The sequence below is a fragment of the Lepisma saccharinum genome, chromosome 13 (genome assembly GCF_977018435.1).
Source record: "Lepisma saccharinum chromosome 13, izLepSacc3.1, whole genome shotgun sequence".
Lineage (NCBI taxonomy): Eukaryota > Metazoa > Arthropoda > Insecta > Zygentoma > Lepismatidae > Lepisma > Lepisma saccharinum.
In genome coordinates, this window is record NC_139241.1 from 75604440 (window position 1) to 75632164 (window position 27725).

Consider the following 27725-nt stretch of genomic DNA (forward strand, 5'->3'; position numbering starts at 1 on the left):
AGATTCGCACCATGACCAATATTGTTCATATTGTTACCGTGCATTGTTTTGACGGGCGGAAAAATGTTTCCTAACTGCTGTATTCACCCGGGCAGTCTGTCCTGTGTTAACAGTTATATATTCTCTCGCGTTGCCTGAAATGTTTTGCTACGGATTGCCGCTAAAATATTTACCAAAGGTGTGCAGAGCCTTTTCTTGACACAAACTTATATTTCTGAGTGATAGTTTGCGTTAATTATATTTCATCCACATAAATTATTAGTTCCCAGTTGCGTTGCTTATGGATATTGTCAGTAGGTGACACGGGGTTGGTTCTTGTAGACTGTGAACTGGTTTCAACCGGTTATTGATGCTGGAGTATGGAAAGTGTTGACCGGTTTCTAGGGAGTCTTTTTTTCATGATGTTTTTACAGGGTGGCTACTCACGAATTATGCGTGCATTCTGCGTGAAAAATTGCAACTTTTATTAATCCAAATCCCAATGAATTTATACATATTTATAAATGCCATCACGCAAGGTTTTCACAGTTTAGCATTTAGTTGTGTCGAGGAAGGAAAATAAAGGAAAATAAAACAGAATTATCTCATTCCGTTGAGTTTGTTATTGTCCTTTGCAGAACAATCTTTTCGACAGAAGGAAGAATATTGCAAGATGACTTGGAGTTGATTCGGTAAATTTGAGTTTTAAATCCGTATGCAAGTAACAATTTTTAGTAGATTAGTATATCCCGTAACATTTGTGACGTATTTGTAGATGTATTTCAATCCTTAATATGTGAAATGGCAAATGCAAACTCCACACCTTAAAATAAATATATATATTATTTAATTGAATTGAATAAGAATTTTTAGATAGGATTGGAATCACACACATACTTTGTATTTTGTACCCTTGAATTTTTGGAAAGTTCGACTTGAAAACCGGGATTTATACTTGAATTTTATTATGATCGTATAGTGACCACAATATTTTATTTTTAAACATTTCAAGATTACGTTTTCTTCGTCTGTTGGGAATGGTGCCGTGTGCAGAGCCCCGACGCACGGTAATAGGGCCGCTGTGTGTTGAAGGCAGTCAGTTGCTCTTACAAAGTACGCTGAATCAAAAAGTTCCCATCCATGGTCTAGTTTTAGACAACACACTGTATACGGTCGGCTAGGTGTGAATCAGATGGTCAAAACGAGGAAGATTGTTTGGTCGCGTGAAGCTCATTCTCGTGGGAAACCCCCGTTTCGTATCTGTGGGAGAATGCATGGTACACTTTCCGAGTATCTCTGCCTCCAAGGTCTTGAGAGGAGCTGCTAACAGCGTTCAGAGTCTCACGGCAAGTTTGATTCCGGCGTGTTTTGAGTAGTCTTATAATTGGGGAGCGGAAGTTGATGACCTAAAAAATATAGGTATATGACCTATAGAATGTCCTAAGAAATGTGAAAAAATGACGTAAAGAATGCAAAAAATGACCCATTAAATTTATTAGGAAATTAAACAAAATGCAATCTTGCTTTAAAAAAAAGGGCGCCAAATGATACCACATACAAATTCAATTAACATATGCAACAAGGATTTCCAATGGAAACAACAGAATAATTTTAAAACAATTTAATGAAAGATGTTATGCACTGAATGAATTGGTGTAAAATGCATTAATTCCCCGCATCTTTGCCTGGTGATGTACTGTGGTGTGTTTCTGTGGCACTGTAAAGAAGAAATTATCACGATCCACGTAAGACAATTTTTGTTTAGAAATTTAACAAATTGTATAAAAAATAGGGAAACCAAAATCAGGGACAGGGTTCATAGACACGCACTCCCCTCTAGAAAAAAGTGCGCCGGGAAAGTAATTTTTAACATCAGAAATTGTTTGAAATATCTGAGTTTGCCCCAGACGAGCACCTGGTGGTTTCCCCAGACACAACAAAGACTGTCACCAGTTCAGCATTTCTTTTGCTCGTAAACTGCAATCCTGCGAGATATATATAGGCCTATGTTCACCTTGGTGAAAAGACTCGAGGAGATTACAAAGATGAAAGAAGTGACCAAATATGACGAAACTACACACTGAATATTGCGAAAAATGACTGAAAAATGCCGAAAATCGGAGAAAATTGACCTAAAACCTGAAAATTGGCAAAAAATGCAAAAAAAAAATGCACTTTAAAATTATATTTTTTGGGTTCTGGACGAAGTGTAATATTGTGTATATTTAATGGGCATCTGTCAGAGATAACAGAAAAAGGATGACATTTCATCAACTTCCGCTTCCTACTTATAATAATTGTAAGCCAGTTCCTGTCGATTGCCGAAATGTGACTTGTTTCCTCCGAATATATTGCTCTTTACTAAATTGTCTGCTATCACTGATTAATTTTGATACTATGCTCATAACAATGTACATGGGGAAGTCAAAAAGTGAAGTTTCCTAAATAATATGTTCTATTCCAGTCTTGGCTGACATGAGACTTAGATTTTCATTGGTACAGTGGGATCCATGAGTATTACCGTGCAAATTGTCCATCACCATGTTCGTGCACTTTATTTGACCCCAATAAGAGCTTCAAGAATTAAAAGAAAACTTAAAACAAGCGGTTGACAACTTCTGCACCAGCATACATAAAAATCCATTGCTTAAAAACACATAGAATGTAAGAGAAAAATTAATGAAAATAGTCATGGACAATTTGCACCGTAATACTCATGGATCCCACTGTACATGGCAGCGGTTTCCAATCTGTTACACTTGAATCTTGAAAAATACATGTTCAAAATTACTACTACATCAGCGCATAGGTTATTATTTCCCGTCACGCAATACGTGCATAAGCCTCTTAAGTAAAACAAAATTAGGGACAGGCCCCTAACAAGAAAGAAAAAGTTTATTCAAAACTTCCTAACTCAATTTTAAAACTAATTAATTAATTCAGTACTTAACGAGAACTAAAACAATATTGTTTCCAAGGATAAAATCTCCTTACCTATTAAAACCTGAGGCTGTAAAGGAGCACACGATTAGTTAAAGTGGTAGACAAGTGTCGCAAAATAACATAAATACTGTTTGGGCTGACAAAGTTAGGTCTATTAAAAGGGGAAAGATATTGGACCAACGATGTAGCTATTGTTGTTTGGGGGTCACCCAACTCCTAACTTGTTTAGACCGTTACTGCCGTAAATACCTGTTGTAAGCAAAATGCCCTTGCAATTAACCCCAATATTTCCAGCTTTGCAATAATTGGCTCTAATGGTTACGGCAAGCAAGGATCTTGTCAAATGCGCTTCCAATTACGTTTAGTGAGGTGAAGGTCTCGTACTCTGCTACGACGGAACGTAATTTTGTGGCCAGAAAATTGATTAGCGAAACCTCATTATACAGTAACAAGGCGGAAACTATGCAGGTATATGCGAGTATACAGGATATTCAACGTACACTGCTCGTGACATTACTTTGCGCTGATTCTTCGTTTTCTGAGGAATGGTAATATTTATTTTAACAGTTTAATACAAGTAATTTCCTGGTATTTTGTTACGTACGTGGAAAACAAGGGTACCCAAGAATTGTGTATTTCTGCATATGTGCAAGGGATTCCAACTGACGTGAAAAGAAAATTTCGAAACATATGAGAAGCAACTGACTGGTCCACCTCTATACATTCTAGCTTATCCAGTAAGAGCAAATGTCTGCTCAATATACTTCGAGCATTGTAATGTACAGTGCAAAAAAGGTAAATTTTTCATGATCTTGTTCATCTACTTGTTTTGCGCAGTGTGAGGTTCAGTGATCGAAACAAAACGCCAATCTGCACCAGCATCAGGATATTTCTTAAGAGCACCTAGGACACAAGACAAAAATGAATGAAAATAGTTGTGGACAATTTGCTGCAACCCCTGCACAACGCAGGAAGTTCAACCGTGGATCGAAAACACGATGTTCTAGGCCGTACCCAAGTTTCGTTTGGAACCCTCCGTCAGAGGGCAGGTCAGTCAATCAACATCAAAATAACTTAATTTAAAAAGGAAGTATTAACTGCTTAACGAATCACTAATAAAGTTACTACTCATGGTTGTACACAGATTAAATGTAGAGTTCTAAAGTTGGCATGCCTGATCTTTTTGCTCTTGTCAAGTTTTGTGGAAGTGTTACTCTATGTAGGGACTTTCGGAACTTTAGGTTGAGATAAGGAAAGACTTGGATGCAGAGTAGCCAGGTCCACATCTCTGCTTTACCTCGAGGGGAACCGAGATTCTGTGACGTCACTGTGGTCGGAACCCTTGGAAGACTTGCGCGAGGAATTAATTTGAAATTCTAATTCGTGCGGCTGGTCTGAGAGCATTCTTCGCGGTCGAATGTGCCTGCGGTTATTGGTGGATGCTGCGTTGTTGCCATTCTTGTGCGAGGGTGAGAAGTTCCCATGCTCAAGCGTGACTACATTGTAGTCTGTGACTATTCTTCAGTGAAACATAGAGTTCAACAGGTTAACAGACACAGTCGTCTAACTGACCGCTCCAAAATCAATTGTGAAGTCCGATAGGGTGTACAAAAAGTAACGTGACGTGAACTTCATTATCTCATGGAAGACACAAAACTGATACGTTCCGCGATAATCATCTCGTACTGTTAAAGAAAACCAATTAATTTTGAATAAATATTTTATTCTGCGTTTATATTTGAATGCAGTATTGAGTTACAAACTTCAATACTCTAACTACAGCAAAAAATCCAATTTATCTTGAACATTAAAATTGAATTTTTCTTTCATTGGGAAATATATAGTTGCTTGTACAGAGGGATCCATGAGTATTACCGTGCAAATTGTCCATGACTATTTTCATCAATTTTTCTCTTACATCCTGTGTGTTTTTAAGCGATGGATTTTTATATATGCTGGTGCAGAATTTGTCAACAGCTTGTTTTGAGTTTTCTTTTAAGTCTTGAAGCTCTCATTGGGTCAAATAAAGTGGACGAACGTGGTGATGGACAATTTGCAAGGTAATACTCGTGGATCCCACTGTACGTGCCGCATAAAAATGCAAAATTTCTGTAAGAGACTTCAATCAAAATGTCATATTTTGTAACATTTCGGCATTTTTTTGCAATTAAGTTTAAACAAATCCAGTAGTGCAGCTGCTCATTTAGAACCAGGACCTGGCACGTCGTGACGCATTGTTCCCATTCGCCGCTGTTAACAGGTTTTCTAGACCCGGAGTCCGTACTATTTCCTGTAATTCCCACAGGGAATCGAATCTTGGAACACTCATACCAATAGTGAGTACGCTAACAATGGTGGTACCATTTACTTACTTTTGTGTGAGACCGGTAAAGAAAAAAAATGTACATTTTCAATAAAAGCATACAATTGCATTGAAATCCTTAGTTTAACTTACGAATTCTTAGCTTAATATGACGTCACTATGCAGCAGATGTCAATGTTGATGCAGAAATACAGAAACTAACCACAGTCCCGCATAATACCAAGAATTCCACATATTTGCTGGAACAAAACACCAAACCATTGTTTACGTATTGTGACAAGACTGCAAGTATGAAAACACAATCAGCTTCCGTATTGTTATGACAAGGTTTGTCTTCAAAACAAGCCACTCCTGATTACGTTGACGTCACTATTCGTATTTGCCACTCCTCGTTACGATGACGTCACACTCCGTATCTGAAAACGCAAAATGTCCGTATTCATTTGCATAATTGCTTATTATCCTGCTATATTTTTGTTGGCGAGGAACGTTTGAAATGTTCCGTCTGAAACGGGACAGGGACATAGTAAAAGTTAGTAATGAACTAAATTTCCTTCGAACGTGCCCAGGAATGTTTGTCCCGCGGAAGTGAGTGGATGAAAGTTGTCTGGCAACATTGAGGCTTCCGTTTATCTGCACCATGCGTAGCTAAAATGATTAAGAAAAAGTTGAACAATGGAGGATACAGTGAAGTCACAGCCCTTTTTGACTTTAAAATGTCTCAACCCCTTCCCCTTTCACAGTGGCGTACGCTGAGTCTAAGATCTGGGCAATCTCACTATGGCACTGGTCCTAGGCTATGGAGGAAGGGAGAAGACCAGATTCATTCTTGAGGTCTTCAAGGAACCACACGTTGCCATCCCAGCGGTAGTCAGGTTGCCAACTCCTGAGAATTCAGGTTGCCAACTTCAGAATCGCCATTGTCTTCTTTTTCAAATCAGCTTAATTCACACAGTTTCTAAGAGATTTTTTTTCTCTGCAGTATTTTACTTTCTAGGCTTCAGGCTTCGCAGATATCCTCACTAACGTGGAATATACGCTCCTGCCCTTCCAAATTACAGTCTAGAATTGTATCAATAACACAAGATTTCCTTTACCCTTAACATGTATATCAACAAAGCCCACATATCATAGTCCAACCACGTGAATTTTTGGCCCCAATATACACCGAACGGCAAAAGTAATAATAGGCGAATTGTCAATCACCATTTTAATTCAGTCTGTTTTCCACAATGTGGTGATTATGAATTGAAATATGAACAAAGGATAACATTAGCTTAATATCAACTGAATTTCACACTTTAAAACAACACAAAGTAGAATAAAAAAATTAATGAAATTATTGATGGACAAATTCTAATTTTTGGCGTTGGCTGTATTTTACCTTTATGATTTTATGAACAAAAATAATACAGGAACAATGGAATTTATTTTCATTTTTTAAATAGAAATATTCACAGTTGGAAAATCGAAAAGCAAGAAGTGGTTGCCAGGTAGCCCCTACTTCTTGTTCTGACGTACCGCGTTGTAGAATCTTCGAGTGGAAATGTAAACAGCAAAGCCTGTTACTTGTTTATCTTCACCTTGTCGTAACCTCCTATTTCCTTTCTATTGAACGCCATGCTTCACAATCGGCGATCAGTGACTGCAGAAGTGCTGTCTGTCGGAATTCCTTGATGCCAGTTCAATGGGTGGAGTTTTTGCCTTGCAGCTTTTGCATGTTGAATGAATGAAGAGTCCTATACCTTTCAATAACGTCAATCAACTCGAAGAAAACTCTTCACGAGAAAGAATATTTCATTGTTTTGTGTCCTGGAGTGCCGTAGTACACATTTCTCCTCTTTGCATGCCTCTGCCTCTTGTCTACGCATTGATGTGCTAATGTGTAGGATACATTTTGTGTTCGCCCCGACTCGCCAGAAGCAAACATCCCGGGGAGAGTGACGTCACATACTAAGTAGTGTGCAACGTTGCCAGATCTCGAGGCTTATTTTCTTGTTCTCATCTGGGATTGGCCGCCTTGAGTTTTTTGTGATCGACCTTGTGCAATGTGCAGACAATGCACCATTCTTCGTTTGTTTTCGTATTTGTAATTTAGCACCATTGTAGAAAAATACACCCTTGTTTCCTAATTGTGCTTAGTTGAAGATAGTTGTTTTCGTTTTGTAACTACTATTTTGGGTTATTTTTTACGAGATTACACGCTACGTCTTTTAAATCATTGTTTCAAAACCAGATATACGCAAATTACACTTTTGACAAGATAAAATATAACAGCGCAACCGAAGAAAGAAGTGTTAAACAAAGTTCTTGTAGTTTTGCAATGCAAGCACGACGTACGGGGTTAACGGTAATAAGTTTTGTTTTATACAGCGTATATTGATACACTTGTATTTTGAATTGTATCTTCTGCAAATATGTTGTATAAAGAAACAAACTGCCAGAGTACTAATTGAGGCGAGTGTACATATAAGAAATGAAGAACGTGAATGTAGGTTATTATGGAATAAACTTTACATATGTATTAACATTGTGAAATTCATGAATAAATAAAACGTAAATGTTACGCCATGACTAGAACAAGTTAGAAGTTTGTTCAAATTATTTCACAAAAACTTGCTCTTTCGAACCTACCTACATTAAATTCTTATTCTCATTCTTATTTCTGTATATTTCCTACATTTAAGGAATTTTAAAGTTAGAAATTTGCTGTTGAAATAACAACTTGATATGTGGTCGTTTTGTTATTGTATAATGTTAGTAAAATGTCAATTTTGATTAACTTGCATTGGAACAAACAAGCGATAATCTGTAAAAATAAAAATATGGTGTGATATTATCCACAGTTGTAATAACAAAATACGTATCTGGAATTTGTTTGTATTATACAGAAGATTTAAAGTACTACTTGACAAGAATTATCTGTACTCTCACTTTTTTCATGTAGCTATTTCGTGAACATTGTTTAAATTGGTTCAGTACAGCATTTAAATTGGTTCAGTACAGCATAACTGAAAAAACAATTTTCCTTTGTTTCAGGTATGTACAAAAAGGCTGCGGTTCTGTGAACGAGACTGCAAAAATGCCCATTACTTGACCAAGAAATTAAAAGTAACGCAGTGTGGTAAAGTATTAACATATTTTACGGTTTGGGGACTATAGTAATGTTACATTTACTTGACTATATCTTACTGCATCATTTGAAGTTACCGCAGTGTATGCATTATTATTATTTTCCTTTGAGTCGTGGGAAATATGTTCCCCTTTAGCCCCGGGAATTTGTTGAACCCCCCCCCCCCTCCGAGTCCCGGGAACTTCCCCCGATAAAGTTGCAACTGGGGAATGTAAAGGATTTGGTGTCTGAACTGTCAAGCCAGTCGGGAAAGTTCGTGTCGGGCTGTCGATGTGTGTTTGTCATTTGTCCTTTCATAAGTTCCTCATTTTTCGCGATTAGTCCAAAGTGGCAGAAAATTGTACTAAATTAAGCCAAACAATCAAATGAGCGTGGGACGAGACTGTGCAAAGTCTATTCAACCACCATCTTATTACCGGGCTGGTTCTGCTCTGAGATTAATGCATGAACTACGTATAGCAACCAGTCGTCGCGAGATGTGACCTTGACTATCCTAAGCGCTGGGTCACTGGGTCGGACCGGCTGGAGACTGTTTCTCAGGCTTCTTTCTTGTACGATCCTTCTCATCCAAGTGGATTTCGCCTTTCTCACGGTTGGAGGAGTGTCCGCGGTTTCATTGAATTAATATCACACTCCCCTTCGCCTTTATAAATAGCCTGATGTCGGGGCTTTCAACGTTTCATGCAGGTGGAAATACGGATGACGTGACTTTCGAGGTTTACCGCTTTGTAAAGACCCTGTGTTAAACCGCCGGGGACAATTCAAGGTTCGTGGCGTGTGCGAATCGAATAGGAGGGATTGGCTGGCAGTTTACAGGATACAGCACAGCGGTTAAGCTTCATTCTCCTCTCGCACTCTTAACTGCATTATCTGTCCCCCCTATTCTCTCATATTCTGTTTGTGCTGACTGCAACCTGTTATTGGAAAAAGGCACGTCAACATTTCATAATGCTTTCTAAATCTTTCGTTTCTCTGCATGAATAGAAAGAATATTCCAAAATAATGTGATGCATGGGCGCTCGCAGGGGATGTCTACATTTGCCACCCCCTGAGATTTCTGAAAAGAGTCGAATGGGGAAATTGTAAAGATATTTTATAAAACAAAAAGTATTGTTTTCTGTGACTTACAGGCCGTAAGTTACAGCAACTATTATCATTATTATAATAGGGTTCCATTTAAGCTTAGTATATTTTACACTGATTCTATAAAAAATAGCTTTTTGTCCTACATGAATTAATGTCAAGTATGCAGTTATGTAAATTGTATATAGATATTCAGAATATGGAAGTTACAAATGTATGTAATAAAAAACAGTAGTAGTAATAGTAATGTAATATTAATAATAAAATAATTAACAAATAAAAACAATAATAATAGCAGTAATAATAATTTAGTTACACAAGGGTGTCTACCAATCAAGCATGTGAAGAAAGTCTAGAAAAGTCAAGAAATCAACAGATGTGTCAAAGTCTAAGAAAAAGTCAAGAAGTTATGCTTTTGGTCAAGCATTTTTTTTTTTTTTTACAGTATAGTGGACTTGCGTTGTTATATACCTTTACTGGGATTTGATAAAATGAAATATATGGAAATCTAAAATTGTATTTAGTTGTGGTTAAGATTTGTTCATTTTGTTTCTTAAGAATTACATTCTTGTATGCTTGAAGGTGTGTAAAACTATTAAAGTAATGTGGCCATTCCCCATCCAGGATGAAGTCTGAAGCATTAATTTTCACATGCATTAATAATTAAAGCAAATCTTGTTAAAGTACAGCTTCAGTTTTTCCTTGTGGTAGGGGGTTTTCATTGAATAAAAATATATATTTTCTTAATTTTGCAACTAGACATAAGTAGGGGCAATTAAATAATGTTAAAAGAAGGGAGAAAAAGTCATTGTTATTTTGGTAGACACTCTGTATAGTAATAATAATAGTTTGTATGACTCCACCCCCCCCCCTGAGAATAAATCCTGCGTTCGCCCTTGATGTGATGGGTAACACCCTTTGAATGGATGATATACAGCGAACAACTTTCGCACAATTCATTGCACCATATTTCGAGCAAACGGATCAGATCCTGCGTTGAAAACATGGTGGCTAAGAATTATCGTGATCATGTGATAAATGTGCACGTTTCCGAAGCTCTACAGAAACCGTGAAAAGTGTGTAAAGTCGTGAACTGCAAATTTTCTCGCTCTAAGAAGGCTTCTGTAACACACACGCGAATCTGTTTGTTCAATTTTTACCCAGAGTACACTGCGTGGTGACGTCAAGTTGAATATCATCCATTACGACAGTCACAATTTGGAGATCTTAAAATGTAAGACAGTCACAATTTGTAGATTTTAAAATTTGAAATAAATAATAAGTTATCGCATGACCACCTCTTGGTCTGTTTTCAGGTTTTTTTTCTGTTGTTTAACACATGCCGATAACTTTCACCATTTTCTAATGAATTAAATTTAATTAAAACTTTGCTAATGAATTACACCATATTTGCCACTCTTCAGATTTTTTAAAGATAATTTTAAGTTCAAGGCACGTACATAAGGGTGAGTCAAGACTGAGAGCACTGAGTGGTTGGACAAAATGACATCACATTTGAGGCAAAAAAAAGGGGGGAGCAACGCGAGCAACAGCACTCGTGCTATCATAAGCAGGATAACATTTAAGGCTCCTTCATACCGCGACGAAAACGCGCAGTGCAGACGTTCCGTTGTGAGCAGATTTTTCAGTTACGAGCAGAGATAGAACCTTGGGGTTTGTTTTCTATCCTTCAGAAAATATGGCTGCGTAATTCCTACAAAGCAGAAATTTTAAAAAAGACCCTGATTAATAAGTAAATTGGGCATAAAAATGGGGAAAACCGTAATTTTCACATGCAATTATCTCGTTAACCACACAAACTTATGGAAAACTGTTTTGTTGGGGTAATGCAATGTTCATTGTACTTGACATTAACATCATCACTGTAGAAGTCAGTTTTTCTATTTTGAGACTGTTTGAGGAAAACGAAACCCTTGCAATACGTAAAAGTGTCCCTGCACTGTGGCGACATCTCGTGCAGATAGTGAGAAGCGTTCTAAACCCCGCCCACAGTAGAACGCGGAGGGATACAACAAAATAGCTCGTGAAGACAAAACACGATCGCAAGTGACAGGGAAGTGTGCATGCGTCAACTGGACGTGTTCAATTGCAAAATATGGGTGACGGCAGCAAGCAAAGAGGTTTGGTGCAAGAAGTGGGTTCCGAGAAAATCGTCTTGTGGAAGGTTCACGTATTGTGGAAGTCTTTCAGAATGAAATATAAATAATACCTATCCGTTTATTACATCATCAAATGGGGAAGTATTTATCGCTTTCCATTAGACGTTTACATTGTACGTACGTAAACCAGTAACGTTATTTTGAGTAATTGAATTAAACCGGTCTCCTTGGCAAATATTACGCTTTAATACGTAGAACAAGTTTGCTGGGGGTCCGGACTCCCCCGAAGGATTATTAAGTACTAAAATTAAATAATGTAAATATACTCCTTTAGCAATTTTTGCATCTTAGATGGATAATTTCCTCTGAACGCGTATTGGAAGGGAAGATTTGATTATAGCTCTACATATCATACGGCTTTGAAGTATAGCACCCGAAATACTTATCAAGTACTACTACTTTAATTTACTCTGAATATATTGGAAGGCAATGATTAGGATTGACATCATACGGCTTTGAAAGACAAAGTATTTATTTAGGGCGTCTGGACCCCCTCCCCCAAACGAAAAGATTACCAAGTAATAAAATAATAACAATACTCGTTTAGCATTAGTGAATTTATTGGAAGCCAAGGATTATATTGGGATCGTACGGCTTTGAATGATATTACAAAGAAGGTTTATGCATACTACAACTCATAACAATATGTATACAATATTAATCAGAAACTTCACTGTATCTAACATTTATTTCGTTATGCAATAGTATTCAATTCTTCTTCTATTTGACATTAATTTAATTGTCAGGCACTTGTTCTTATGTAAATGTTTCTACTTTTAACTAGAGGTAAGCTACATAATGAATAGCCTATACACTGTTTGCCTTTTTACCTAATCACGTAATAATAATATTAATTTATATATTGAAATTAGTATTACTTTAATTTAATTAAAATATAATCATTAAAATTATTATTATTATTATTATTATTCGTATCCCAAACCTTTTTGGATACACCACTGATTATGCAGAATTTTCTTTGTTCCACTTCGAAACGGTTTATTATGAGGTGTAAGAGCTATCACGAACACAACACAGCGAACGAAAATAAAACTACACAAGTAAACGCACACAGATCAAATATCACAGCATTGTTTACAGCGTGTTTCTACCTGCTTCCCTTCTCGCGTTTGGAATAGTCCTTCCAGATGGTTTTGTCTCCCGTGCCCAGACTATAACTGTTACTGAAGTGTCGTGTGCGTTTCATCTTTTAGTAGAGTTTGCAACATGAAACCGAGGAAAAAATCAAAACTGTATCCAAGTCAGCGCAGAAGCAAATCAAAAAGAAGAAATAAAGGGTTGATGCTGCAACAATGGAGACGAGAGAACATGGCAAGGTATTTTTTTGGATCATTATTTATTTTAATAATCTGAACAATAATGAATCTGAATCTGCAACAGATCTCTATCTTTTTTTTGAAATCGCAGAAGGGAATAGAGCGCCTCGTTATTCTTTGTCACAGAGCCGCTTTCTTTTAATGTAATTATTTGTATTTTTTTCCTTAGCGGCTAAAATAAACATAAATGTCCACGATGCTATTAGAATCATTATATTTGAGTTTTGCGCCATATAATTCGATAATTTGACATTTTTGTGGGTACCTTACATGAGATTGCACATTTTACAGGTTTCTTCCTTATCCTTATATTTTCCTGCTTAGAATTGTGAAAGGGGTTACAAAACAAGACATTTTTTGATTTTCAAGACATTTTTCGAGTACAGTCAGCGATTTTTTAGATGAAGATATTAGAGGATGAGAACGTGGTAATTTTTATTTCGGCTATTGAATATTTCACCTCCTAAATAATTGCGCATTTGTACAATATCATATTGGAGAGGCGTTCCCTTGTTGTGTTGCTATTTGGAGTGCACTGTCACTTGAGTGGTGTGTGTTTAAGGTAAATATAAACATAATTTATTAAATTGTATTAGGAAGATAATTTGTTCCAGAGTTTTTGCATGTAAGAATTTATTTTTATTTAGTATGCATTATTTTTTTTTAATTACTTACATCTGGGTTAAACTGACTTCTCAAATTTAATGGTCCGATAGGGGCGACCCTAAGAGTGTGAAGGCGGCCGGAGTGTGGTGCCGACTACCCACCTCCGCCTATGGATGAGTCAAGAAAGTGTGGATACCTGCATACCCTATAAAAGCTCTGTCTTCTTTGGATGGTACCAGTCCGTTCAAATTTCAAGAGACATTAATTTCGATAGATTTGTGTTGGAAAGGAATAAATTATTTCAGGAAGAAAATTTTACAATTGTATGCAAAATCACATCTTTCCATCTCTTCGTAGGGTTATGAAGGAGAAGACTGCTGCTCAACAAAGCGATATCAATGAAATGAGTGAAGAAGATGAAGCTGCTTCCCAAATATTAATAGAGGTGACTGGACATGTGTCAGCTGATACACTTCAGACTGAACTCCAATCAAGGTGTCAGATACCCTCCCGATCAGCAAGCCGTGTGGGGTGAACACGAACGGAACAGTCGCTCACGATCACGAAGAAAATATTGAAAATACCCTGTGTACCGAGGACACCACGCCCAACTGTAATGACTCATTCACACTCACAGGTCGTAGGTTAGTAGACATCGGCTATTTCATAGGCCAAATGCAAAGATTAAGTAATCATGGACCATTTGGGTGCACCCTCAGTGATATGGACGTCATTGGAGAAACCAGAAAGGGATACAAATGTGATATAAAATTTAGATGTCGTATGTGCAACTCGGTGTTCAAAGTGTCCACGGACAACCCAAATACAATGAGATTGGATGTGAATACAGCAGCAGTTTGTGGGGCGATGGCAATTGGTACTGGATTATCCCAGCTTCAGGAATTCAGTGCAGCTCTGGACGTTCCGTCCATGTCTAATGTGATTTACGACAGGTACCATGAGAAGATAAGCGACGGGTGGGAAGCAGCAGCGATGAGAGAGATGCAGGCAGCTGTGGATGAGGAAATCGCTTTGGCTGTGGAGAGGGGAGATGTTGACAGCGATGGAGTGGCTCTGCTCACTGTGGTGGCTGACGGTAGTTGGGCCAAGCGTTCATATGGATGTAACTACAACTCCATGTCTGGCGCAGTAAGTACAATTAGAAAGTAACAAAGTTCAGTAGGTTTAAAGGTTTTCTTGAAAAGTTGTAGCAGTAATCGTAGTAGGCTCACAGATTGTATTTTGGCACACTACAAGCCAAAGAATCAGCTATATATAAGAACAGGTAATGATGTGTTAAAAAATACTAAAGGTGCCTTCCATTTCAATTCAGGCAGGACATATACCAAACTGCCAAACTGCGAATTCGTCATTATGTACATTTTGTTCCTTTTCTATTTCTATGAGATTCTTGTTGATTTTGAAAACGAATATATATAAAGTATTATGTGAAATAATGTATTGCGTGTGTAAGCACGCAACTGCAAGAAAGTTTTTCAGTTTATAAAAGGTGTTTTATTTAATTAGAAGATCGAGTGTTGCTGGATTAAGTGTTAATTATAGGGCTGAATCTTCTGGTCAGTTAGATATGAAATATCAGTCTAATTTTCTGTGTTGATAAATTTAAAGTTTGTGTCACTGGGATAGACATTGGTATAATGTAATTAGATAAGTTTTTTCATATTAGTTATGCCTCACATTTTAGTCTCAGATTTGTTTGAAACTTTTAGTATGGAAATTATGTACATTTTCTCTAAAAATTTATGGAAAATTAAAAACTAACGTTAAGTGCAATTTATGATTTGAAGTAAAGAAGACAAGTGGTCAACCGTTCAGCTATGGAGACATGTAGTCATTACAAAATTTGGCATGGTTAATATTCATGTACGTAAGAACAATCTGACATAATTTAACATGTTAAAAAAATGGCTTGTTTGAGAAAATGGCACCAAAAGATGGAAGTGTTTTTTTACTTTTTTAAACACTTGAAATTGCTATTTTGAGATATCTACGAAATTCGTAATGTATTTACTGTTAGTAAGTGTACGAACCGTCATGTGAATAATTACATTACTCTGTGTCCCACAGGCCGCCATCGTCGGCTTCCACACTAAGAAGGTGCTTTATATCGGGGTGAGAAACAAGTACTGCACAATGTGCGCCAGGGCAGCGTCAAGGAATGAGGTAGTCCGGCAGCATCGCTGTTTCAAGAACTGGACGGAAACATCCACGAGCATGGAGTCTGATATAATTGTGGAGGGCTTTAAACGAAGTTTGGAGTTGTACGGTGTGAAGTTTGCTACTCTTGTGGCTGATGGGGATTCCAGCGTGTATGCAAAAATTCTAGATGCCAGACCTTACACCGATGTCACAGTGGAAAAAATAGAGTGTACTAATCACTTACTCCGGAACTATTGTAAGAAACTGAGACTCATAAGCACTAATAGTAAACTGAAGTATGTTCACCTGAGAAAGCGAATCGGATCCAGCATTCTGAGATTACGAGGAGCAGTGACAAGGCCGTGAAACATCGTATTAGTCAGGACGGTTTGACACCTGCTTGTCGACATACAGAGTTGTATAAAGATATTATCAACGGACCAAGCCATGTGTTCGGTGAACATTTGCATTGCGTTGAGCGTGGCTACTTCTGCTCTGGAAAATCTGCAGAAGAAATTAATATTGTTCCCGAACTAAAGGGAGCCGGTCTGTACCCGCTCATCATGGAAGCAGTGGGTCAACTCGCAATTCACTGTAGAAGTCTCCTCAAGAACTTAGACAACAACCCTGTGGAACAGTTCAACTCCATAATAGCAAAGTTTCTTGGTGGAGAACGAGTGAACTATGGGTTGAAGAGGTCTTACGGGGCTAGATGCTCCGCTGCTCTGGTTTCTCATAACACACACACTCCATTTTACAGCCTACACAAAGAAATGTGCGCCGAGAACAGCCCAGGATTTTTCACGAAGTTGCTAGAGTCAAGGCGAAAGCGTCGACTAAGCCTCTCCAAGAACCGGCAGCATCCCAGAACCAGAAAGAGGTTGCGACTTGAGCCTACGTCTGTTGGTAATACACATAACAAGGATTACGGTCCAAATGCCCAAAAACCAGACCTTTCGCCTGATATCTACAGCAAAGATGTCAAGAGTTCCTGCAGTCGTTATCACGCCCAGAACAGGAACGCCAAGAGCTCGAAAGGAGCACTGTAATGCAGAGGAACTGCGGGCTTTGGAAGCAAGAGAGGCGTAAGTTACTCACAGCATCCCATTTCGGGGTAGTGTGCAAGAGAAAGCCTTACACTGGCTGCGAGAAACTAGTCAAAACCCTACTCTACAGTGACTGGGACTGTGAAGCAATGCGGTACGGTAGGGAAAAAGAACTAACTGCCGTTGAACATGTGGAAAAGGAGGCTAACGTGACGGTAACACCGTGCGGTCTGTTTGTTGACTCCACCATTCCCTATTTAGGAGCGTCCCCAGACGGCCTGGCAGGTGATGATGGCATTATCGAAATTAAATGTCCCTTTTCTGTCAAATATATAACACCTGCACATGCCATCAAGACGAAGAAAGTAACTTTCTGGAAATTTGACGAAGAGCTTAACGCCAATATCGTGAACACCGCACATAATTACTATTACCAAGTGCAGGGACAACTCCATGTCACACGGAGAAGGTACTGTATCTTTGGTTTGTGGACACAAAAAGGTGTTAAAATAGAATACATCCAGAGAGATGATAAATTCTGGAAGAATAATATGGAAACGCAGTTACAACAATTCTATGTTGAGTGTCTACTACCAGAACTTGTCGATCCACGGCACACACGATAAATGCAGATTCGAAATCCCACAAGAATAATCCAAGCCCAAAACAGAAGGAAGGCGAAGGCGTCAGATGGGAAGGGAAAAAAATCACCGGCAAACTGATCAAGAAGGAGAATCTTTCTAAACGAGGTAACCTTTGTATGTAACATATGCACTGTTTGTGGCATAGTTGAAAGTGGTTATTTCTGGGAGGCCTACACATAACGTACAGCAACAGATTTCACTTTTGTAAGTGTTTAGAGGCTAATTTCTTCATGAATTTGAACTTGTTTATGTATTGCAGTGCACAGGAAGCGTTTTGTATAGCAACAGAGATTGAGATTGATTTTGTCATATAAATTGTTCGTAAAGTATTATTAGCTTATGTAACGTAATGTACAGAAACACAGGGCGCTTTCCAATTATTGTGAGAGTTTCGTTGTCATGTATTTGTTCTTATTGTATTACATAGTGTATCTACGTGCGCTGCTGTTCATGAATTTTTAAGAAGCTCATTGTTTGTGTCCGTGTATGATTATTTTGTAGCCCAGTAATTTGTTACCTGTTTGTCAGAATTTTTGTCTTTTATTGTTATTTGTACTTCAAATAAGCAAGAATTGGAATAGTATACAGGGTGGGCCAGACTTAATTAGGCATTTTTCGAACATTAGTAACCAATCAATCCAACAGCACACGGAAAAATTGGAAAGTACATTTTGTTGTCGATAGATTGCTGCATCATACTGTATGCTGTGAACGAGGTTGATCGCTGGATTGGTCATCGAGGACCTGTGGAGTGGCCAGCCCGATCACCCGACATCAACCCACCAGACTTTTTCCTTTGGGATTACCTCAAACACAACGTGTACGCTAATCCCATTGACAGTGAGCAACATATGCGTGAGGTGATTGTTCAGGAGTTCAAGAATGTTCCGGTTAACATGTGTAGGAAGGCGTGTGAAAATGTTGCTTTGCGTCTACAAGCCTGTGTAGACTTACATGGTGCCAAGGTCGACCACTATCTTGAAAATCAATGACTTATGTGTGTGCGTAGCTATTGGAATTGTTAACATTTGTCAATAAAAATAAAAAAAATAAAAAAATAAATATAACATCTAATCAAAAACTGCCTAATTAAGTCTGGCCCACCCGGTATGTCTACATACGAAACTCTTACTTATGCAAGAAAAATAAATGTACCTTGAGAAAAACCAGTCTACCCCGTTCTCTGCGGTGTAGATGACAATGTTCTCATCATCCCACGCATTACTCTTCACCATGAAATAAACTTTATCTGCAGAAAATAATACACAGGGAGACTACTAATTCAGTAACGCACAACTTTACTCTTCCAGTGTGAGCGTTGTTCGCTGTAAAAGCAAAGTTGTAAAATTACAATTTTAGCATACGTGTAGTTAATTGTGCATGACCAGAATGATATGTGTATAACTTATGGAACACTGTTCATTCAATGAACCTGTTGCGATCACTGAGTGGGCAAACTCAAGAAATGTTTAATTCGGGCTCCGTTTTAAACTAATTAGTGTCACATCCAGCGAAAAAATAAACTTCATATTATTAGATTACTATTGTTAATAAATGTTATAATAAAAACAATGTATTGTTATTATTACTATAAATAGTAAAATCTAAACAAACTTGAAAGACCTCGAGACAAAATTCTGCGTAAGCCAATTATAGTTACAAAAATTGTAATTTCTATTTAGAAACTGTAGGTTCAAAATAGGAACAGTTTTCGGTTTTCCCTTCATTGCTCTTTATGGAAGATTAAAAAGAGAAGAGAGAGAGAGAGAGAGAGAGAGAGAGAGAGAGAGAGAGAGAGAGAGAGAGAGAGAGAGAGAGAGAGAGAGAGAGAGAGAGAGAGAGAGAGAGAGAGAGAAGTACATTATCCCCTCCCTGCCTCTCCCACATAATGATATATCCAAGATTCAAGACATGAAAGCGCGGCTGTGTTTACTATTCCATTTCATGAATGTTTGAGAATCTTTAGTCATCAAATTACGGATTTACTATCCATGAAAAATTCGTTACGTGTTAAAAGAACGATAATTCATGTTTGTTTTCTTCGCTCGCCTGTGCGCCACATGGTCAACTGCTTCACAACAAACACATTTTCGTCCTTCCTCCCTTGCAAGCGATTGTGTTTGTTTCCCCTCAGGTACCCCACCCCCACCCCAACTGCTCTCCCGTCAGCCGTGAACAGTAAACAGCGAATGACTACATTCAACGATCTCATATGAAGATCTGTTTCCATGTGTAGATAATCTTTTATACTTTTTTAAAATCATTTCGCTGTTTCTTTAACATAACTTGTGTAGGTTCGTTAGGGACTATTTACTGTGTCGGAGCTCTACGAGGAAGTAGAAGCTGAGACCCAAGCAAACTGTGAAGACTGCCAATCTCGTGACGTACTCGGTTACGTCCGAGATACGTTACAGAGTAAGCCACGCAAAACCCAACCCACATGACCCTCCTTTTTTCTTCTTCTTTCTCAGATTCGACTTTCGTCAAATGTATGAAGGAGCCTTAAGCGTGTATTACTGGAAGCTGTGTACTTCATTTCGGAGTTGTGCATCGTTGTCTCACGACTGACTTGTTCAAACCATCCGCTTGGCGGCTCTAGTATCGTATATTTCGCATTAGCCTTTCGGTCGTGAGTGTCTTATCCTATTACAACATCTACCGGATAAGCACGAAACGCTCCATAAACGTTTCATTTGATGGAACCAACCAAGCAACCTTATACATAAAACAGTATTCGTGAAGATTTTCATCATGTCTATAAATTGCAAGGCAGCAAGTGCAAAAATTTAACCTCTAGGTGGCAGCACTGAGCCGGACTAAAACTGGGTTAGCCGGACTGACTCTTTATTCCGAGCACATTTTGTATAATGTACTCGCCGAAAGTGTAATCGACTCTTTTTCCTTCAATAATGGAACATTTCGTCCTTGCTTCTCCTCAAGACCTGTTCTTCATTTCGTTTGACCTACATTTCCTGCTTTTTTGTTTGTCAAGACAGTCGCATTATCAACTTTCATGCTACGCACGGCAACGCGTAACTCACGGAACATTGTCTTTTGCCCCGATAAGTTGTCATTTACCCAGAACTTATTGCTTGGTGTCACGAAGCTAAGCTCTGATATGATTGGCTGCGTTTTAATGCCTTTGTGCCGCCCGGAGGTAAGTTTTTACGTAAAGCTTTCCATTATTCTTGCAGGACAACGTCTTACAAGTTTGCACTTTCACCATATGAAACAAGTTCTGCGCTTTCCATAAAAGTAGCAGTGCAAATGTTTGGCTTTTAAGAGGACTTCTTTACGGAAACGTGTCCATTCTTTTGGGTATAATGTGGTTGCCATCTCCCATAAATAATAACTGAGTTTAGGCTCGAAATGGAATACCTGCGAAAAGGAAGGTACTGAATTCAGGCGAATATATGTATATGTTGGTGAAAAAGAACATTGATTAAACAAGAAAGGCAGGAATAAGAAACGAAATGCAGCAACTAAAAAGCGGTGAAAATGCAAGAACGAGGTACACCTCCGTGGCGGAGTCGTTAGTACACCGCACTACGACGCCAGAAGTCCTGGGTTCCAATCCCAGCCTTGGTGTTGTTTGTGAGTGTCCCTTCATCATATCATTACTCATCCTCACCGTCGCGCTTAACAAAAACTGACAGAAAAGGGAAGTAAAATAAAACAAATCAATACATGCAAGAACGGGAAATGTAATGTCGGTAAGGAGTGAGCAAGAACACAATTATCAAGCGACTGAATCGTGGAGAAAAAATAAATTACGAACCCAGAAATAATTGAAAAAAGTGTGTTTTTGAGTTTAATTATAAGTTTATTTCAGTAAAAATGCAGAAAGAACTAATTTTTTGAAATAATTAGTTTCTGGTTAAAACGGGTTTCTTTGTCGCCCATTTATGCAAATATTTGATAACAGGAAACTGTTTTTTGCTTATTCCAAACTAACTTTTTTCTTTATGCAAATCATTTTTATGAAACTAAGCTTTCTTTTGGAGGAAAGTCGAGACTGTAGTTTTCAAATTGCAGGAAATATTGACGAGGGTAATCTCGTAGCCAGTTTTCCTGCGCGGGTTGGTAACGCTGCTCCCGTGGCCTGAATACCTGCATGGTTTACGATGTCCATCGCGATTACAGCAGTAGCACAGAGCCCCCACCGTAGGCAGTGAAAAGACCGTCGCTGGGTCTCCCGAGCGGATCTAGGCTATCTCCTGGACCACTTCGCAAGGTCGCTACGCTTGAATCATCGTCTAATTCTAATCCCTTCTGTGTACGGGCTGGCGGGATTCAGTTCGTGTTGATGGCGAACAGTGGCGTGTTTATTAGCGATGGCAGGAACCGCATCTTTCAAGTAATGAAGATTTGGGAATAGAATACAGGATTCCTATTCGGGAATCGAATCCAAGATTCGGTTTTGATATTCGAATACAAGATCGGGTTCGGTAGTCGATTAATAGATTTAGTTTATTTTACTTCGCTTTTTGTGCCTCTTGGCTAATTTGCGAAGATGGGGATGAGTGATGATGAAATTGATGAATGGACATTCACAAACAACCAAGCCCGAGCGCGATTCGAACCCAAGACCCTTGGCGATGTGCTAACCACTCGGCCACAGGGTCCGGCGGTAGTCGAATAAGAAATTCGCGTTCGGTAATCCAATAAGAAATTCGCGTTCGGTAATCCAATAAGAAATTCGCGTTCGGTAATCCAATAAGAAATTCGCGTTCGGTAATCCAATAAGAAATTCGCGTTCGGTAATCCAATAAGAAATTCGCGTTCGGTAATCCAATAAGAAATTCGCGTTCGGTAATCCAATAAGAAATTCGCGTTCGGTAATCCAATAAGAAATTCGCGTTCGGTAATCCAATAAGAAATTCGCGTTCGGTAATCCAATAAGAAATTCGCGTTCGTTAATCCAATAAGAAATTCGCGTTCGGTAATCCAATAAAATATTCGCGTATCGAATGCGAGATTCTGGTTCGGGAGTCGAATAAAAGATTCGGATTAGAATGCCCGTGCATAGTATTTATGGGAGGCTATCGGAAAGGCGAAGCGACTTGCAGCCCAAGCTGAGAACCGCCTGGGGATTGGTGGAGCGGAAGTTTTGAAGAGTCTGATTCGGCTAACGATTCCAAGATAGGAGATTCCAATCCGGGATTACATATTCGAATCGAATCCAATAGGATTCAGATACTTCGGATCCCTAGGACCTATTTATTGGAGGCTATCGGATCTTTAGTTTCCACAGAAATACCCTCGACTAAAAACCGATTTCTTGAAAACTTGGGAACATCGTGGAAATCGAACTCTTGAAGTATTCATTATGATTGCTGTTTTCGCAGCAAGTACGAATACTTCGAATATCTTAAATTCTGAGTTGGTGCACCTGGTGCTGCATTTTAGAAGGAACTACCTGAAACGGTCATGCTTGTTGAACTATTGCTTTCATGTCTAGATTTTTTTTTAAATACTGTAAACAAAGATAAAGTGGGTATAAACAGTACCTGCCGAATGGCCTGGCTACGAAAGGAATGGGGGGGGGGGGGGGTGCGGGGTTGGAGTCACGGTTCTTACGTGTTGGATTCTAGGTAAGACATGGATGCATGTTTATTCAATCGTGCATTTCATCAATTCATTTCATCGTCAAGAAGTAGAATATCGTAACCTAACAATGCAGTGAACACTTTACACACAATCCGTAATTCGAAATTTTCCGGGTAAAAATTGCCGTATAACCAGATGGTCGCAGTCGCATTTGCCAGTCAAGTCTGGTACAATATCCTTGTTGGTTCGCCATCGGGTCGCGATCCTTGTTAGGTCGGTTCACCTCTGTCTTTGACCAAAAATGGTCTCTTATTCGCTACGTATTTCCATATCATTGTGCTTCGCGGCAGAAGGTGACTCGTGTGGGCGTTTGTTTATCTGCTGGACAGAGCGTTTCTCCTTTATTATCGGTACTTTTGCGTTCTTCACTCCCCCCTCCAAACACACAGAGAAATAATAATGCGAGAGAGAGAGAGAGAGAGAGGGAGAGGAAACTGGCGGAATGTTAGAGGCATAGCAAACTGGCGGAATGTTAGAGGCATAGCAAACTGGCAGCATGAGAGAGAGAGAGAGATAGAAAATTGACAAAGAGAGGGGGGAAGGAACTGGCAGATATATAGATAAAAGATCTGGCAGAAAGTGAGACAGATGGTGAGAGGAAACTGGTAGAGAGATGGGGGGGGGGGGGGTGACTGGCAGAAAGAGAGGGAAGGAGTTTGTCTCGTCGTGTTCATGGCATTAGTAAATAAATTCTGAACATGTGTGGACACAACGATATAATTCCACCTGGCGTCCAAAACCCGTCACCTATGCTGTGGGACACGTGACCAGATGTGTACCTAACGGTGTTGTCCGTCGACCTCGCAAGGACACCAGGGAAGGAACTTGTGACCTCCAGCTTTCGTGGTTTTCCTTGTTTCTCTGAGAAAAGCATTGACCCCTTGGTCCGCCAACACTGCTGGAATGTCTTCCCTGGCTACAAACACCGTCACCAGAAGCCCTTCGTCACTTTTCACTATTAGTCGTTGCAATCGACTAAACATTCATAAACATTTTATGGTATGCCTCTTCTGTCGGTGGAAAATGTTTTATTGTCGCAGTCAACCTGTGGAAGCGCAAAAGTCCATGTCCGTGGCTACGCGCGTTGAGTTGTGGGTTGTTCTCGGCTCCTTTGCCCCTTCGTAAATTTCGCAGTTCTTAGTTCATCTTCGTCGTCGCGACCGAGTAGTGAAGAAGGAAAGTGACTCGGATATAAACAAACCTTTGTACGCCTTCCGTTAGTGCTACTTTTTATGCTTTCCAGTGGCGTATACGGAGTCCAATATCTGGGCTATCTCACTATGTTACGTGGTCCTAGGCTATGAATAAAAATAAATTTACCAAATCCTAAGAAATTAGGTTGCCAACTCAAAGGGAATCGGGTTGCCAACTCAAAGGGAGTCGTGTTGCCAACTCATAGGGAATCGGGTTGCCAACTCCAGAATCAGCATCATCATCATCTCACTGATATGAATAATAATATTTACAATTTCTGATGGATTTTTCCCCTGTATTTTATTCTCTAGACTTCAGGCTTCGCAGAAAACCTAGCTAGCCTAGAATATACGCTCCTGATGCATTCCGATGGATCCACTTTTCTTTTTCTTGTTGCGAGGTTTTCCGTGCGCGTCTTTCCATGTATCTACCTAACCCTATCCTGTGCGCGTTCTCCAACGTGTCCATCTTTGTTTGCCTGCTACACTGTGGACTGCATTTTGAATACCAGCGAGACTGACGTCTGGACTATACGATACGTCCACAAAATCCGGATTTCAAATTATCCGATATCCATTTGGGTGCAATGGAAAATTCGAATATCCGGGCAGCAAAAATTTGACGAGGGGCTTCAAGAAAATCCGCACAGCGAAATTCGAAAATGACTAATATGCCGGCCTTCGTGGCGGAGTGGTTATCAGAGCGCGCTACAACGCGAATCCACGACATTTGCGAGACCGTCGTATGCGACACTAGCATTTCTGCCGTCATATGCGACACTGTATGGAAAATATATTCCATGACAGTTGCGACACCGTCATCTGCGACACAAAGTGTAAATAGCTTCCCTTCACACTTTATCCAGGCTTAGGACTGGCATCATCATGGAAGCTGGTGTGTTTTTTAAAACCTTTATTAGTTTTCCTTCACACTGGCATCATGGAAGCTGGGTGTTTAAAAGCTGGATGTATTTATCCTTTGTCAATGACGGATTGTTTAGATCCCTTGTCATTATAAGAGCAGACTGCAATCCCTTGTCAATGTAGGCATGTAGAATGCGTCGTTTCTCTTGTAGTTAACCGACATGTTACTATTTTCATTCTAATTTCTGAACGTACGCCATTCTCCTCAAAAGCATTGTTAGGACTGCATTGTTAGTGCTGTGCTGCTGTTGGGAGCAGTTCCACATGGAAATGTCGAAAACAGAGTTGTTCATCCACTGTTCAACGAAATAATCCAAAAATGTTCTCAATATGTCGTGGTTTGGCGCATCTTCCATCACACACAGCCATCCATCATCGACGTCAGCCACAGGGAGGTAAGTCAGAGCTGAACACATTCTTATACACAGCCGCACGTCTGGATCTGTTTTGTAATCGTTTGTCAGTCCCAACTCCTGCACCATTCGCCCAAACATTGGTTAAAGTGATAATTACAATCACTGATCTGAACCTCGGGAAATACTTTCTTCAGAGACGCTATTGCTGCTGCACGTACGCAAATGTCGCTAATTCTGGTAAACAAATTAGAAATCGTAGGGGAAAATCCAAGCAGTGTCGCTTATGACGGGAAAAATCCAGTTTTGCCTTAGTGTCTCAAATGACGGTGTCGGAACTCCCTACAGCGCCAGGGGTTCCGGACAGTGTTGCCACAATCTGAAGGCATAATTTCCCTTCCCAAGGGGCCAAATTTCCCTTTTTGCACAGTTTTTCCCTTCACTAAAAACCTTTAAAAATAGTAAGAAAACCTTTAAAAATAGTAAAAAATAGTACATAATCTGTACTATTTTTTATTTTTATCACATTTCGTTCAAAATTTGGTTCGAATTTCCTTTCATAAAGGTAATTTTCCCTTCATGTGGCAACACTGGTTCATAGTTGGAATCCGGAGCTGGGCATCAATGTTCTTTGTGAGAATCCCTTCATCATATAATCACTCATGCTTATCTTCGCGATTAGCCAAAAGTCGTAGAAAAGCGAAGTAAAATAAACCAAATCAATGAATAAGAGGATATGTGGGTAACCCGTAAAACGGACGAACGATAAAATTGTCTGGATAATTCACACATCGGATACCGGGACTTTTTCAGGTAATCCGAATATCCGTTTGAGATATCGGATATCCGGTTAATTACGATATCCGGATTTGGTAATCTCTAGAATGGACCCACATCTTCCGTGGGGCGAGCTTGTGTTGTGTCGTGTCCATGTCATTATCGCTTCAACCATTACATCTTGGGCATGGATGTTTGTGAGCAGTGTTGCCACATGAAGGGAAATTTCCCTTTTGCAGGGAAATTCGGACCAAAATTTTAGCCAATAGGGAAAAGGGAATTTCGATTAAGAATACCACAATTTCAGCAAAATTTTAAGACATCTGACTACATTATTACAAATGTTAAGTTTCAATTTCATTTTCACATTTTCATTTTTTCTGTTCTTTTTTTCTGCTCCCATGAATATAGCCTGTATATATTTATATTTGTTAAGTACATCGCTTTTCTGCACCTTCGGATAATAGTAACGATGAGGATTAACGATTAAATAGATTCCTGACCAGGATCTAAACCTGGGACATCTGGTCAGGAAGCGATGAAAGTGACATGTATGTGAAAAATTTAATATTTTTTATTCACACGGACATGGACCAACGGAAATACTACTGCTTCCACCACCACCACTAATAATAATAATAATAATAATAATTACAGCTACTGCTACTTCCACTACTAATAGGTACTTATTATTATTATTGTATGATTTGCTTAGGTGAAGGGAAAAATTGTTCCGAAAAGGGAAATTTTGCCCCTTTAAAGGGAAATTTTGTCCTCATATTGTGGCAACACTGTTTGTGAGTGTCCTTTCATCAGTTTCATCACTCATTGGCAAAACAAATAAAAAATCCATTATATCTTATCACCATTCACCCTCATCTTCGCGATTAGCCAAAAGTGGCAGAAAAGCTACGTAAAATTAAGACGAAATCTGCCCCCCTCCCGGCTGCTGCATTCCGACCTCTACCTGTGGCTCCCGACAGCTCTACTTACACGACAGCCGCACCGCATTGTCGGATGATAATGGATGGAGGCAACAATCGCCATTGATCGGGAGTGGGCGTCGCCCTCAGCGCCGATACGCTCCGCCGGGCAGCGCAATCCGAGTCCTGTGGAGGGTCACGGATGACCGAGGCAAAGGCACGTGTTGGCCCTGCCCACACCATAAGCTGTGGGAAATTGCGCGGGAGCTTCAACCCCATCTTTTGCACTGTCGGAGCAGTGTTGCACTCTGCACAGGAGGTTCTCACCCTTCGTGAGCTGGCGGTCCGGTAAATGAGTCTATGCCCGATCGTAACAGTTCTACTCGTAAATGACTTTCTGACTATTTTGAACTTTATACGTTAATAAATTAATATGTACCCTTGAAATTTAATATTAATGACAAATATTAAAATTTAAATTACATGGCAACGACAAGATCTAATGCATTCT

The 27725-nt window shown here is 39.3% G+C and overlaps 2 protein-coding genes across 9 annotated transcripts in view; both read left to right on the forward strand.

Annotated features, from left to right (window-relative positions):
* The window catches only part of how (protein held out wings), a 170472-nt gene that overhangs the window by 51088 nt on the left and 91659 nt on the right, over positions 1-27725 (forward strand). The window lies entirely within an intron of this gene.
* LOC145997106 (uncharacterized) lies at positions 14260-17416 on the forward strand. Its single transcript, XM_083133732.1, is given in 4 exon segments — positions 14260-14733; positions 15673-16096; positions 16099-16650; positions 16758-17416. Coding segments are annotated over 4 exon segments (2109 nt in total).